At 24.4% G+C, this 15,509-nt stretch overlaps 2 protein-coding genes across 2 annotated transcripts; one reads left to right on the forward strand and one right to left on the reverse strand.

Annotated features, from left to right (window-relative positions):
• Window positions 1-5,971: 5,971 nt before the first annotated feature.
• Window positions 5,972-7,824, forward strand: K444DRAFT_619085 (uncharacterized protein). Its single transcript, XM_024881452.1, has one exon. The coding sequence runs from the start codon at window positions 6,057-6,059 to the stop codon at window positions 7,785-7,787; it is 1,731 nt and encodes a 576-aa protein (XP_024730457.1). The 5' UTR covers window positions 5,972-6,056; the 3' UTR covers window positions 7,788-7,824.
• A 207-nt stretch (window positions 7,825-8,031) lies between these two features.
• K444DRAFT_541280 (uncharacterized protein) lies at window positions 8,032-8,394 on the reverse strand (the record flags this gene model as incomplete). Its single annotated transcript, XM_024875783.1, has 1 exon — window positions 8,032-8,394. A coding segment is annotated over one exon (363 nt), but the record flags the coding sequence as incomplete, so codon positions are not given.
• Window positions 8,395-15,509: the final 7,115 nt, after the last annotated feature.

The raw sequence follows: 15,509 nt of genomic DNA on the forward strand, positions 1-15,509 counted from the left end.
AGATATAGCCCTTTATTCTTTTTAAAATAAAAAGAATAAATATTTCTATAAGGCTTTTACTAGATTTTATCTAATATTTATAAAGTATATTTTATAAATACAGATATAATACTTCTAATTAAATCTCTAATAAATTATATAAAGGTCTATATAAGACTATATTATCTATATTAATAAAGTATTTAATATTATTAAAATTAGAAAATTCCGAAGCTTTACTAGAATTAAAAATCTCTAAAAAAAATTTATATTTATTATTTCGGAAATATATAAGTATTTTTAAAGCCCTTTTCCGAAAAGTATTAATTTACTATATTAAAGACTCTTGTTTAATATTACTGGAATTATATAATAAAATAGAGATCTAGTAACTATTATAAATATATAAAGTCTATTATTTAAAATAATTATATTTGCCTTTAATTAAAAATAAAACTTAAGATACTAGTTCAGGATACTAATTAAGTTCCTTATTAAACTCTTTTAGTATTAAAATCTTAATATTATTAGATTATATAAATATATATATCTATTATTTCTTAATATAGTCTATATATTATATAAGAATTATTTTATAAAATTTCATACTAAAAACAAGGCTATAAGAGCTAATATTTTTATATCTATAAAATCAGAACTTGAAAAAACGTATTTTATTATAATTATCTATAATAAATACCTTAAGATTATAGGCTTAATAAACCTTGAATTTGTTTTTATAAAAGGTTATAAATTCTTAGTTATATTTAGCTAAGATAATAAAGCTCTAACTTTAAACCTAATTATTATTAAAAAAGTTATAATCTAATTTGGTATTATTAAATCTATTATATACTTTTAAGGTATTTACTTCTAGCTATATTAATTATATTTAAATAATTATATAAAGTATTTTTTTTTATTATTATAGCTAAAATTATTAATATTTAAGATTTGGCCTTTTCTTTCTCTATTTCTTAAAAGAGTCTCTTCTAATATATTTCTTTATAATAATAATATTAACTTGCTTTTATAAATACCTTAACTTTTCTATAGTTTTAGCCTTATTAGAATTCTGCTAAGCCTATTTATTATATTTAAAATATTTTATATTTACTAAAAAGTATTCTTTCTAATTATAAGTTTAATAAATTATATCTAAAATAGAACTAATATTCTAATAGGGCCTAAAAGAAACTAAAGTATTACCTGAGAATTTCTTATATAATCTTTAGAACTTCTCTTTCTTTTTTAATAGTTTTATAAATTAGAATTTACTAAGTTAAAGTTCTTAGAGGCAGAATTGCTTTTACTAGACTCTCTTATTTTTGCTTTTTTTAATTTAGGATAACTAATATATTCTGCTTTCTAAGCTTTCTTAAATTATTCGAAAATAGATATTATCTTATTTCCTAAAAGAATAAATATAAGTATCTAACGAGTTTTATAATTAGATAAAATAGTATTAAAAATCCGGATCTGGTTTCTTTTAGAATATAAGTTCTAGTTAATTTCGAAACTAATTATCCGAATATATAACTTAATAACTATTTTACTATTCTCTTAATAAAGATCTTAGAGTTCCTTAAAAGCGTTTTACTAATAAGTTTAAAGTATTTGAAATATATTAGCTAAATAGGCCTTAAATTACTTCTAATAAATCTTATATAATAATAGGCTTTACTTTATTATAGTTTTCTAAATATTATAAGGTTTGTTCCTAAAAGTACTTATAATAGAATTAATTCTAGAAAAATATCTATTATAAATTTAAGATTAGATTCTAAAGACTGCTTTTTAGGAAAATATAAATATTCTCTATTTTTTAAAGAATTTTCTATAATATAAGTCAGGTATTTAAACCTTAAAAAGCTTTTCTTAATTTAAATATATTTTTAGAATATTATATAATAGCTTTTAATAAATAATATCGAGATTACTCTTAAAACTTATTATATTAGAAAAGAGAATAAGTTCTAATCCTATTTCAGGAAGTTCTCTAGTAAAAATTACTAAGGAAAATAAAATAGACTTATAAATAGAATTTCTATAAGATATAATAAACTATAAAATATCCCAAAAGGTACTCTTATATTATTCTAACTATAGGATATATTAATTAATTATATCTATTAATTCTTGCTTTTATTAGAGTACTTCGACTTTAATATATAAGCCCTATTATATAGCTTAAATAATAGTAATTTAGGTATTAATTTTAATATCTTAATTATTACTAGAATTATTTCTATTATTATTACTAGTTCTCGAAGGCTCCTAAAAAGCCCTATTAAAAGTATTAGATAAGCCTTTACTATTACTTATATTAGAGTTAATTTAGTTAATTTCTTCTATAGAAATAGCTTTAATAAAAAGTTATATATTTCGTAGATTTTGAAATATAATTACTTATTAAACTATTTCTTTTAAGAGTAAAGAGATTAGCTTATAAGGTATTTATTAATAAGTAAGAAAATAATAGAATAAATTAGTAAATTATAAAATTATAGTATTAAATTCAGTATAGAACTAATCTTTATTTCTCTTATAAGGTCCAGAGAAGTCTTTTCTAAATAGGAAACCCCGATAATATATATATAATTAGTAATTTATAAGCCTAATACTTATAATATAAATACTAATTAGTTATAATAGTAAAGGGCTATTAATTTCCCTAATTAATACTTGTAATATTCGAGGTTTATTATATATTCTTTAGTTATATATAATCCTATATATATTATATAAAGTTATAAATAATATTAGTAATTAAAAAAAGCATTTATTAAATTCAAATAATAGTTTATAAAAGTAATAAGTAAAATTCTAAGATTTTGAAATAGTAAATAATTTGAAATAATAAATAAAAGAAGTATTTTATTTTAATTAATAAAAATAAACCCCGAAAATAAATTTAAAGAAAATAAAGCCAGTATTCTAAGCTATCCTAGAATAATTTAATAGGGATTATTATTATTCTAGATCTTTTAAAATAATATTAAATAATAAACATTATTTATATTTAAATATTTATAATATATTAAAGTTTCGAGCTATTTTAAAACTTTAATAAAAATATCTTTATTATTATTTACATATAATTAAATAGTTAATTAAATATTTCAAGAATTCTAGTACTTTATATAAGAATATAAGCTTTATATTTCTAGAAGTTTAAATAGCTTAAATACTTAAAAGAATTCTAGTATAATAAATGAATTATAGCCAAAAATGCTTTATAAACTTAAATATATTAAATAAAATATAAAGTTAGCCGGGCTATTATATTAAGTTATATATAGGAAGCTATATTACCTGGTTTCTTTAACTTTATATAGCTCCAGAAAATAATTCAAGAGCTATTTCTATTTTACTATTTTTTATTCTTTATAAATAAATAGAGGTATTTTTAATATAAAAAAACCGGCTATTATAAGGCTTTCAATTCAGAAAACATTCTATCTAGAATACTGTCTTCTAATAAATTATTAGATAATATATAAGCGGATTTCTGAATAGAAGTTAACTTGGGCTAGTAGTTATATATTTTATAGCAAGTTGCATGCTATATAATATTTCGAGATTATTTTATCTAGTAGCTTATTATAACCTATATTAAGAAAGAATTAATATTCTCCAGAGACTTCTTAAATGTAATTATAGGCATTTTTCGTACTTGTAAGCAATTAGATCCGTTATATTACTATTAGGAATCCCGTTACCACATCGAGAAAAGACTGGTCGTCTGTCTAGGTATTTTCTGTATAGCTTGAATTGGGTTTCACCAGAGAATGGAAAGCGATGTCCGGACTTACCAAGTTAGACTTGGCTGGGTTGGTTTGGCAAAATATCAGCTCTCGGAATGACGAGGTTTATAGACTATATGACCACTCTACTCGTTCGATTGTTCCTGTCTGGGTCAAAAGAAGTGATAGGCACCGACAAATACTTGAAGATTATATCGCGTCAGGGGATTTCCACTCACTTTCGCTGAAGTTTGCTCTACGAATACAAGAACCAGCTTGAGGGTCAGTATTTCGCATGTACTGGCTCGGATTCAGCAACTCCACCGACAAAACGAAAAAGTAACAGACTTTGTCATACCCAAAAGACTTCAACACACACCGAGTGGAAGAAAACTCGATATTGGACATCCAAAAGGGAGATAAAAGCGCCCGGCTTAGTGCTCTCATCTTGGCTCAGGGCACAGCGCTGTCCCAATTAGCAAATTCTTATGGCATTCTTCTCGAAGAACCGCATGATCGCTGGCATTCACAGACCATTGTCCTCGTTCCTAGACGCTTGCTGACCGAAACGCCAGCGGACATATTCAGTGTTCTCAAAATCCCGACCTCGCTACTCCCGACCTAAGGAAGGAGCACTCCTTCCTCTCCTAACCCGAGATTTGAGATTCTAGCTTTCCTGCTCCTAGCCATAATTTGTCGCCAATTCTTCCTAACCTAAAGCTTAGGCAAGCTAGGTCGGGAGTGGATTTTTAGGAGATTTTTGGTGAGTATTTTGGTAAGGGTTTTATTGGGTAATATTCTAATAAGGAAGTAACAGGTAAGACACGTTTCAGTCGGAAACTAGCGTAATCCGGGAGCCCGTTTAGTGGTGCCGGTGGCGTATAAAATAAAAGGGCCGGAACTTGGAAAGGCAGAGGTAATTGGGAAGTGCCGACAGAGCTATTTAATGGCAGAGACAATAATGTTAATAATGGGTACAAATAGCTTTAATTTATCTTGATAAAGCAGTAATTAACTATAAGAGGTATATATAACCTTAATACTAATTACATAGCTTTATAATTACCCGATTCGGACATATAGCTTAGTAAGTAATAGCAAGATATTTTTTATATATAGTAACTAATTAAAACCTTGCTAGCCTTCTTACTCCTAGCCAAAATACCTAGTAGCCTTCCTAAACTTCTCCTTGACTTTTCTAAGCACTTCTTTCTTACTCCTAGCCATAAATATTACTACTCCTGGCCTAACCTAAAGCTTAGGCAGGCTAGGTCGGGATATTGAAAACACTGGACATATTAGAGAGCCCAAGAACAAGGTTCGACGAACGACTCGTAAGCTATCTAGCTGAGTGTATAGGAAGCATTCTTGTCCGTGGGTTTGTCTCTGGCCACAAAAGTCTAGTTCCATTCACTTTATTAGGAGTCGGGAATATCACGAGCTTGCGGTGGGAACAGCGACTTATTAATCTCCACTAAACATATATTAATCAAGGAGTTAGTTAGTTAGATAACTCCCATAACTCAGCATCCTTTGGCAGTCTTTGTACATAACCGCTGATAATCAACAATCTTTGAACCGAAGCTAAGTTTCAAGAGAGCAGACTAATTACTTGCGCAGCCCAATTTTCCACCTCAGCTGCCATGATATTCGGCTATTGGTTTAAGTGGAAGAATCAATTAGATTGTAATTTATTGCCTAGAACTTTGAAAACCTAGCAAATCAGATTGAAGGTTTGGTCGGTTCAGTATAACGGGGTGTTTGGCTGTGTTCCTCTGCTTGGCGTGAATTCATGTCCCATTTCCAGTCCAGAGGAGAAACGACGCTCCATCAAAAGCTGCACCTGCTGAACGGTAGATCTGCTATCTCCCGGGTATTAAGTATTAAACAACCTAAGAAAGAGTCTGATTTTCAAAGTATCTCCATAGTGTGTATTCCTCCGAATTACATAGTCAGGACTCAGCTCAGCAAAAGTGCGAAAGTGTAGAAGTATCTCCTTCCCCTTAAGTCTCTTGTAAGAAATCGGAAGGAGAAAGAGAGAGTGATTGAAACAGAGCTCTAGATCCTTATTCAGGTTTAATGCTTGAACCTGGATGATCAATCAAGACGCTTTAGGATATTGCGAGGAGCTGGACGTTTCCAACCCCTTTTCCCTCGCCTCGCTTCATCACGTGACCATACCCTTGTGGTATATCAAATACATCGTTCTCCGTATATCTCGTCCCAACATCGAACAACAACCCTTTCTGAGCATCTTCACGTTCTACAACCTTAGCGAATGCAACTGTTGTCTTCACTCGATTGGGGTTCCCGGTATTGTAGTCGCTCGTTATGGACGACTTGATGCAATACGAGCCAGAGCAGAATTTCTACCGTCCGCTCGCCCCACCGCATACATTTCGCCTCCTGGTCCTCGACCCAGGTCATGTTTCCCATCCAGTATCTATCCGACTCCGAGTAGTTGAAAGAGCTACAGGACCTGCGTATGATGCGATATCTTATGTATGGGGAGATCCCGGGCATAAGGTGACAATCGCATGCGATGGACGGCCATTCGAGATCACCTTCAACTTGTTTTGGGCGCTCGTTCGCATACGATCTGTCTCCCAACCCAAAATTCTTTGGGCTGATGCGATCTGTATCAATCAGTCGGATCTTCAGGAACGCAGCAGCGAGGTCACTTTTATGGGGTCGTTGTACTCGAATGCATCCAGGGTGTATATCTGCATGGGTGACGCTGAAGATGGGAAAGAGTTGCAGGTCCAGACTGTTATCAACGACGCGAAAGCCCTGGATTTAGGAAGACATTCCCCTCTTTCTCTCCCAAGCGACCACTCGCTCCAAAATGATGTGCGGTGGTACGCATTGGGAACACTGACGGAAAACCCTTGGTTCAGCCGCGCATGGGTAATTCAAGAAGCTGCACTGGCCAAAGAGCCCATTGTTCTTTACGGACGAGCCGAGTTCGGATATCGAGACCTGGTGAGCGTTCTTCGCTGGCTAAATACATCCCCGTGGGCAATCAGATTTGGGCTGTCATCGCTCTTTATTCATCTTGACTGGGCAGACTGGCGTCTCAATGCTCAGAATCCAGCATATGCTTTTGTGGACTTATTAAGCCACGCAGCTCTTTTGTCATGTTCTGATCCACGAGACAAAGTGTATGCTTTCCTAGGACATCCGTTGGCATACCCACTTATCAGCAATAACCTTGTGAGGCCGGACTATCAGAAGACTCCGGCGCAGGTATATTTAGAATTATCAAACGCGTTAATTCAACACACGGGACTTCGAGTTCTCACGACTGTCGAGCATACTCAATCTACGATTCTGGAAGATTTGCCGTCTTGGGTCACTCGATGGGATGTATCGCTAGTAATGAATGACATCTTTAAGGTGCCAAATACAAAGTTCTCAGCATCAGCTGGTCGAACCGCCAGCGCCCCGGTTTTTGCGGGGAATAATCTTATCCTTCAAGGGATCATCTTAGAAAAAGTTCAACACTCCTATACAATCCACACCAGCGAAGTATCCGGTATCAGTTTCGAGAATACTTTTACTGGTGAGCAGAGGGGACTAAAACAAGTTTTGGAAGGATTATGCAAATCGGGTGATAGTCCTCGCATGTACCCAGCTCCTGAACTTGCTTTTTGTAGCACGCTCTGCACTGGGGGCAGTGCTTTCGAAAGCAATCTGGCAAGACGAGCAGTATCGTTAGCCGTGATGTTTGAGAATAGAGGCCAAGCTCCCAAAGACACCTCTACGCAGGAAAATATTGATGATGCTTTGGTTTACTTCAGCGGAGTAAAGGCTGTTTGTATGAATCGGACTGTGGTGGCCACAGATAGGGGTTTCTATGGTTTGGCGCCGCTACTTACCGCACCGGGAGATGTAGTTTGTATAATTGTCGGAGTTGATGTCCCTTTTATCCTGAGACCTCGTGGAGATGCAGGGATTTTTAGGTTACTAGGCGAGTCATATATTCACGGTGTTATGGAAGGCCAGGTGAAGGGAATGCTCGAGCGCAAAGAGGTATTTGAGCAAAGCGTGGTGATATGTTAGATTCAAGATAGTTTGAAGAAGTGACTACTCTCGAAGGCTTCACAGTCTGCAAAAAGGCTAACAGTTGATCTCCATTATTTGAAGAGAGGAGACATGTCACATGATTGTCTCCCCTTTTCAGATTTTCCTCAAGTCAGGTATTGAAACCTGAAAAGAGCTTAAAGGGATTGTCTTTGCGAATTCTAATGCAAGTCAAATCATGCAAGATCTTCCACAATGTTGCTTCTGTGTTTGAAAGGCTCTGCTATCCTAACTTCACATCCAAAACCCAGTTGCACACTTCCCTCGCCATAGCTTTTGCCCCCTCTTCCGTCTGATTTCTATGCCGCTCTGGATCCGATTCCCACGTGATCTCTGTGATCTTCGAATCTTCCTCCGCAAACTTTCCATCGTCATCAAGCGGGACATGAATCTTCAACTCCGCCATCTTGTGTCCCGTCCAGCTTCGAAACATATGCACAACAGTATTTCCTTGCGCATCAGGCTCATTCGCATAGACGAACCATTTGTCTTCCATTGCGCGAGGCTGGAATCCGTTGATGAGCTTCGAGAGCTCGGTACGTGGGATTGGGACATCCAAAGCGGAAGTTACCGGAATTTCGAAGCTGGAGGCCTCACTCCAGTCTTTACTCTGAACACGGCGTGTGGATGGCTCACCCTTTTGCCCGAAGGTAGATCGGTGTCGAAGTGCGCCGAGCTCATCGGGGTTGAGGTTTGTTCCATAATATCTTGGACCGACTTGCAGGTACTGATGGGAATTTTTTGCGCAACGAGGATGATACTAGATATGAGCAAAAGAAGCTAAGAGAAAGCTTTCTGGCTTGGTATTAAAGATTTATTATAAAGTTATTAAAGCTTCTTATTAAATTTGTACTTATTTTATTAAAAGTAAATTTAAAAGTATTATAAGAGATATAAAATTTAAGAAGCTATTTATTTAAATTATATTAAAATAATTTATATTATAATTTATAATAATATAATTTATAATAATATAATTTATAATAATATAATTTATAATAATATAATTTATAATAATATAATTTATAATAATATAATTCATAATAATATAATTTATTAATATTTAATAATAAAAGAAAGAATTAAAAAGGAATTAAAAGTAAATATTTAATATAAAATTAAAAATATAAAATAATATTATTTAAAAATAACAAATTATATTTTAAATATATAAAAGAAAATTATAATTATATTATTATTTTATAATATATATAGAATTATATATAACTTAAAGGCATATAATAAATCTCGGATATTATAGGTATTAATTAAAGAGATTAATAGCCCTTTAATATTATAAGTATTAGACTTATAAATTACTAATTATATATATATATATTATTAGAGCCTTCTATTTAAAAAAGGCTTTCCTGGATCTTATAAAAGAAATAAAGATTAATTTTATATTAAATTTAATATTATAATTTTATAATTTACTAATTTATTCTATTATTTTATTATCTATTAATAAATATTTTATAAACTAATTTCTTTATTTTTAAAAAAGATAATTTAATAAGTAATTATATCTCGAAATCTATAAAATATAATTTCTTATTAAAGCTATTTTTATAAAAGAAATTAACTAAATTAACTCTAATACGGGTAATAATAAAGGCTTATCTAATACTTTTAATAAAGCCCTTTAGGAGCCTTTATAAATAAGTAATAATAATTAAAATAATCGGGGTAATAATTAAAATACTAAGACTAATACCTAAATTATTATTATCTGAGTTATAAAATAGAGCTTATATACTAAAATTAAAGTATTCTAATAAAAGTAAGAATTAGTAAATATAATTAATTAATATATTCTATAATTAAAATAATATAAAAATATTCTTAGAAATATCTTATAATTTATTATATTTTATAGAAACTCTATTTATAGATCTATTTTATCTTTCTTAATAATTTTTACTAAAGAACTTTCTAGAATAAAATTAGAATTTATTTCTTTTCCTAATATAATAAGCTTTAAAAATAATCTTAATACTATTTATTAAAAGCTATTATATAATATTCTAAAGATATATTTAGACTAAAAAAAGCTTTTTAAAATCCAGATATCTAATTTATATTATAGAAAGTTCTTTAAGAAATAGAAAATATTTATATTTTTCTAAAAAATAGTTTTTAAAATCTAACTTTAAACTTATAATAAATACTTTTCTAAAATTAATTTTATTATAAATACTTTTAGGAATGAATTTTGTAATATTTAAAAGACTATAATAAAATAAAATCTATTATTATATAAGATTTATTAGAAGTAATCTAAGGTTTATTTAGCTAATATATTCTAAATATCTTAAATCTATTAATAAAATAGTTACTAAATTATATATTCGAATAATTAGTCTCGAAATTAACTAAAACCTATATCCTAAAAAAAACCGAGTTTAAATTCTTAATATTATTTTATTTAATTATAAGACTTATTAGATATTTATATTTATATTTTTAGGAAATAAAATAATATCTATTTTTAAATAATTTAAAAAAGCTTAGAAAGCAGAATATATTATTTATTTTAAATTAAGAAAAGCAAAAATAAAAGAATTTAATAAGAATAATTCTATTTCTAAGAATTTTAATTTAGTAAATTTTAATTTATAAAACTATTAAAAAAGAAGAAAAAAGATCCGAAAATTATATTAAAAATCCTTAAATAATACTTTGGCCTTTTCTAGGCCCTATTAAAGTATTAGTTCTATTTTAAATATAGTTTATTAGACTTATAATTAGAAAGAATATTTCTTAGAAAATATAAAATATTTCAAATATAATAAATAAGTTTAATAAAATTTTAATAAAACTAAAACTATAAAAGAATTAAGGTATTTATAAAAGCAGGTTCATATTATTATTATAGAAAAGTATTTCAAAAGAGACTTTTTAAGAAATAGAAAAAAAGAAAAGCTAAATTTTAAATATTAATAATTTTAGCTATAATAAAAAAGATATATTACTTTATATAACTATTTTAATAAAATTAATATAACTAAAAATAAGTATTTTAGAAATATATAGCAAATTTAGTAATATTAAATTAAATTATAATTTCCTTAATAATAATTAGATTTAAAGCCGAAATTTTATTATTTTAGCTAAATATAATTAAGAATTTATAATTTTTTATAGAAATAAATTCAAAATTTATTAAGCCTAAAATCTTAAAATATTTATTATAAATATTTATTATAAATAATTATAATAAAATATATTCTTTTATATTCTAGCTTTATAAATATAAAAATATTAGTTTTTATAGCCTTATTTTTAATATAAAATTTTGTAAAATAATTCTTATATAATATATAAATTATATTAAGAAATAATATACATATATATATATATATATATATATTTATATAATCTAATAATATTAAGATTTTAATATTAAAAGAGTTTAATAAAGAACTTAATTTATATTTTAAGCTAATATCTTAAATTTTATTTTTAATTAAAAATAAATATAATTATTCTAAATAATAAATTTTATTATACAGTTTTAATAATACTAAATAGAAATTTTTAATATAGTAAATTAATACTTTTTAAAAAGAGGCCTTAAAAATATTTATATATTTCTGAAATAATAAATATAATTTTTTTTAGAGGTTTTTAATTCTAATAAAGCTTTAGTATTTCCTAATCTTAGTAATATTAAATACTTTATTAATATAAATAATATAGTTTCATATAGATCTTTATATAATTTATTAGAAATCTAATTAGAAATATTATATTTATATTAATAAAATATATTTTGTAAATATTAGATAAGATCTAATAAAAGTTTTATAAAAATACTTATTTTTTTTATTCCTAAAAAAAAAAGACTATATCTTTATATTAATTATTATAAACTTAATTAAATTATAATTAAAAATCGATATCTGCTTTCTTTTATTAATAAAACTTTTAATTAATTCTAAAAAGATAAGATTTTTATAAAATTAGATTTTAAAAATATATATTATTAAATAAGAATTTATAAAAGATATAAATAAAAACGGCTTTTAGAATCTATTATAGCTATTTTAAATACCTTATAATATCTTTTAGGCTAGCTAATATATTAACTATATTTCAAATATATATTAATATTATATTTATAAGACTTCTAGATTATTTTATAACTATTTATTTAAATAATATTCTTATTTATTCCCAAATAAAAATAAATACTATAATTATATTTATTAAATACTTATTAGGCTATATAAAAATAACCTGTTTTATAAATTTAATAAATACGAATTTAATATTAAAGAAATTAAATTCTTGGGCTTTTTTATTAGAATAAAAAGTATTTAAATAAATTCTAAACGGGTTTATAATATTATTAAATAGTCAGAACTAAAATTATTTCATAATATTTAAATATTTTTTAGATTTACTAATTTCTATTATAGGTTTATTTATTATTATTCTCAGATAACTATAGGCTTAATAGATTTCTTAAAATAAATAAAAAAGAACCAGAAATCCGGTTTCTTTTTATAAATAAATAAAGTAGCTAAAAGCTTTAAAATATTAAAAAAAGCTTTTATTATAATATTTATTTTAATTTATTTTAATTTATTTTAATTCTTTTAAGAAAGTTCATATTAAAACTAATATATTAAAATTTATAATTACTAATACTATTTTATAATAAATTAATTCTAGTAATAGCTTAAAGAAATATTAATATCTAGTAATATTCTAGTTCCAGAAACTCTCTAAAGCTAAATATAATTATAGTACTTATAATAAAAAGCTACTTATAATTATTAAAGCTTTTAAGTATTAGTATTATTATTTTAAAAAGTCTAGATTTATAATCGAGATTATTATAAACTATAATAACTTCTAATATTTTTTAGAAATAAAATATCTAGAAAGCTATTAAATATATTAGGTAATATATTTTATAATATATAATTTTAATATTATTTATTATAGAAATATTTCAGATCTAGTAAAGAAATCTAGTAAAAAGCCTAATTCTAAAAAAGATTCTATTAATATAACTTGGCTTTTAATTTTTTAAAATAAATTAAAAAAAGCTTTTATAATTATAATTTAGAGATTCTTATAAATATCTAAAAGGTTTTCTTTTTAAGATAAATATTATTTAATTTTTATTATATTTATAATAATTAAAAAGAAATATTTATTATAAAATAAATAAATTATTTTGTAGATTTTTTAATTATAAAATTAGTTAAGAAATAAAATATAAAGAAATATCTTAAAGGCTTTATTACTATGGCTAAAATAATAGAAATATTTATAATTATATTATTTAATAAAATCGAAGATTTCTCGATTTCTCGAGTTTTTAAATTAAATAATTATAAATACTTAATTCTTTATATATAGATATATATAGCTACTAAAAGAGCTATAATATTAGTCTCTTTATCTAAATCTTTTTTAAATATTATTTAGATAGCTTAAAAAATAATTCTCGATATTAGAATATCTTAAAAGAAATATTATAAAAAAAAAAATCTAAAAAAATAATTCGAGCCTATTTAAATATTATTTAGGAATTATTATATCTAATAATTTCGCTTTATATTAAGAAATTATAAAACTTTATTATAATAATCTAATAGCTAAATATTATAGAATAAAAAAAACTCTCGTGTTTTTTAGAAAATTCTAGTATTAGAAAAATATAAAAAAATATATTTATAAATATTATTAAAAATATAATATTTACTAGAAAGTTAAAATTAAGAAATATTTACTATATAGTTTATTTAGTAATTTATTATAGCCTAAAAAACCCTATAATAAAATCTTTATAAATTTTATTATAGATTTATTATTATATAAAAATCTAATAAAAAGTTCCGATATTAATATAATTCTTATAATTATTAACTAGTATTCTAAAATAATAAAATGTATTACATATTATGGAACTATTAATTTTCTAGAGCTTATTAAAATTATATAAAAATAATCTTTTTTAATTTTTAGTTTTTTTAATAAAATTATTTCTAATTAAGAAACAATATTTATTAGCTAATTCTAATTTACTTTTTATTTCTATTTAATATATAAATAATATTTAAATATAGTTTATTATTTTTAGATAAATAATTAAATAAAAAAATAAAACTAAGCTTTAAAATATTATTTAAAATATTATTATAATACTTAAAAAAATAACTAGTTTAAGAAATCATCTTTTATAAAATTTATATATAATAACTTAAAATATTAGATTTTATAAAATATATGTTTTTATATATATTATAGATATTATTCTTAACTTTTATAAAATTCTAAAAATAAAATTATAAGAAAAATATTAGCTATATATAAAAAGCTAGAAATTCTTAAAATAAAATAAAAAAAGCTTGGAAATTTATAGTATTATATATAAAATAACCGGGAAATCTATTATAATAAATACTAGTTAGCCAAATACTATTTTAAAAAAGCCTAAATAATATTATTAATAAGAAATATTAAATTTAAAATAAAAAAACTTAAACTAAAATTTATAAATCTATTTAAAGTTTTTAAATATATTAGTAATTTAATATATAAATTAGAATTATTAAATATATATAATTATTTATATCTAATTTTCTATATTTCTTTTCTTGAAAAATATATAAAAAAAAATAGAAGTTATATTTATATTTTTCCGGAAAATTTCCGAAATTAATAAATAATAATAAAAAATAAGAATAGAAAATGAAAGCTATTATTAATTACTAATAAAATAATAGAAATAAAAAATAATAGTATTTAATTAAATAAAAAGCCTGGCTTAAAAATTATAATATTTAGTTATTTACTTTTTCTAACTTTAAAAATTTCGAGGAATTTCTAAAATTATATAATTAAAACTATAGCTTAAAATCCGAAACTACTTTTTAATAATTTTTTAAAATTAAAAAAAATACGAATTATTAAGAAAAAGGCTATTTAAAAGAAAAAGAAAACCTAAATAGCTAAAAAAAAAAAAGGCCTGAAATAGTAATAGAAATACTTTTTTTCTAGGGTTTTATTAAGGCTTATAAGAATTATATTTAAATTATTAAAAAAAGATTTATTATAAGTAAACTAGCTATAAGTATTTTAAATAAATAAATTCTAATTTCTATAAATTTCTAATTCCTAAAGCAAAAATACTAAATACTAGTTTTATTTAAAACTTAATAAAGAATCGAGTAATACTTTTTAAAATTCGTATATTCTTTAATAGAATATAGTTATATTATAATAATATTAATATTAAGAATATTAAAAGAAATAAATAAAGAATTTATAATTATTATATATATTTTATAAAAGATTTAAATTTCTAAAATTAGATTCTAAATAGCTATAAATATTATATTATTAGTATTTAAAATATTACTAGTAATTTATTTAATAATCTCGATAGAAATCTTAATAATAAAATTAATATTTTTAAAATAAACTTTATAATATTTTTTTAAAGAATTAATAAATATTTAAATATATTAAAAAAATTTGTTTTTAAAATATTAATCTAAATAATATTTTTATTAGCTTTATTAAAATAGGAAAAAGAATTCCGAAATTTATTAGACTTTTTCTAGTTTTTAAAAACCTAATTAATAATATTATTTATATTAATATAATACTATTTAGGATATTATTTAAAGAATTTCTTAAAAATTATAATAGTATTTTTCTAGAACTAGTAAGCCTTTA

This window comes from Hyaloscypha bicolor, assembly GCF_002865645.1.
Source record: "Hyaloscypha bicolor E unplaced genomic scaffold K444scaffold_142, whole genome shotgun sequence".
In the NCBI taxonomy this organism is placed as follows: Eukaryota; Fungi; Ascomycota; class Leotiomycetes; order Helotiales; family Hyaloscyphaceae; genus Hyaloscypha; species Hyaloscypha bicolor.

What these genes read in the sequence shown, in the direction of transcription:
- K444DRAFT_619085 (XM_024881452.1), top strand. Translation starts at nt 6,057, where the DNA reads ATGGACGACTTGATGCAATACGAGCCAGAGCAGAATTTCTACCGTCCG.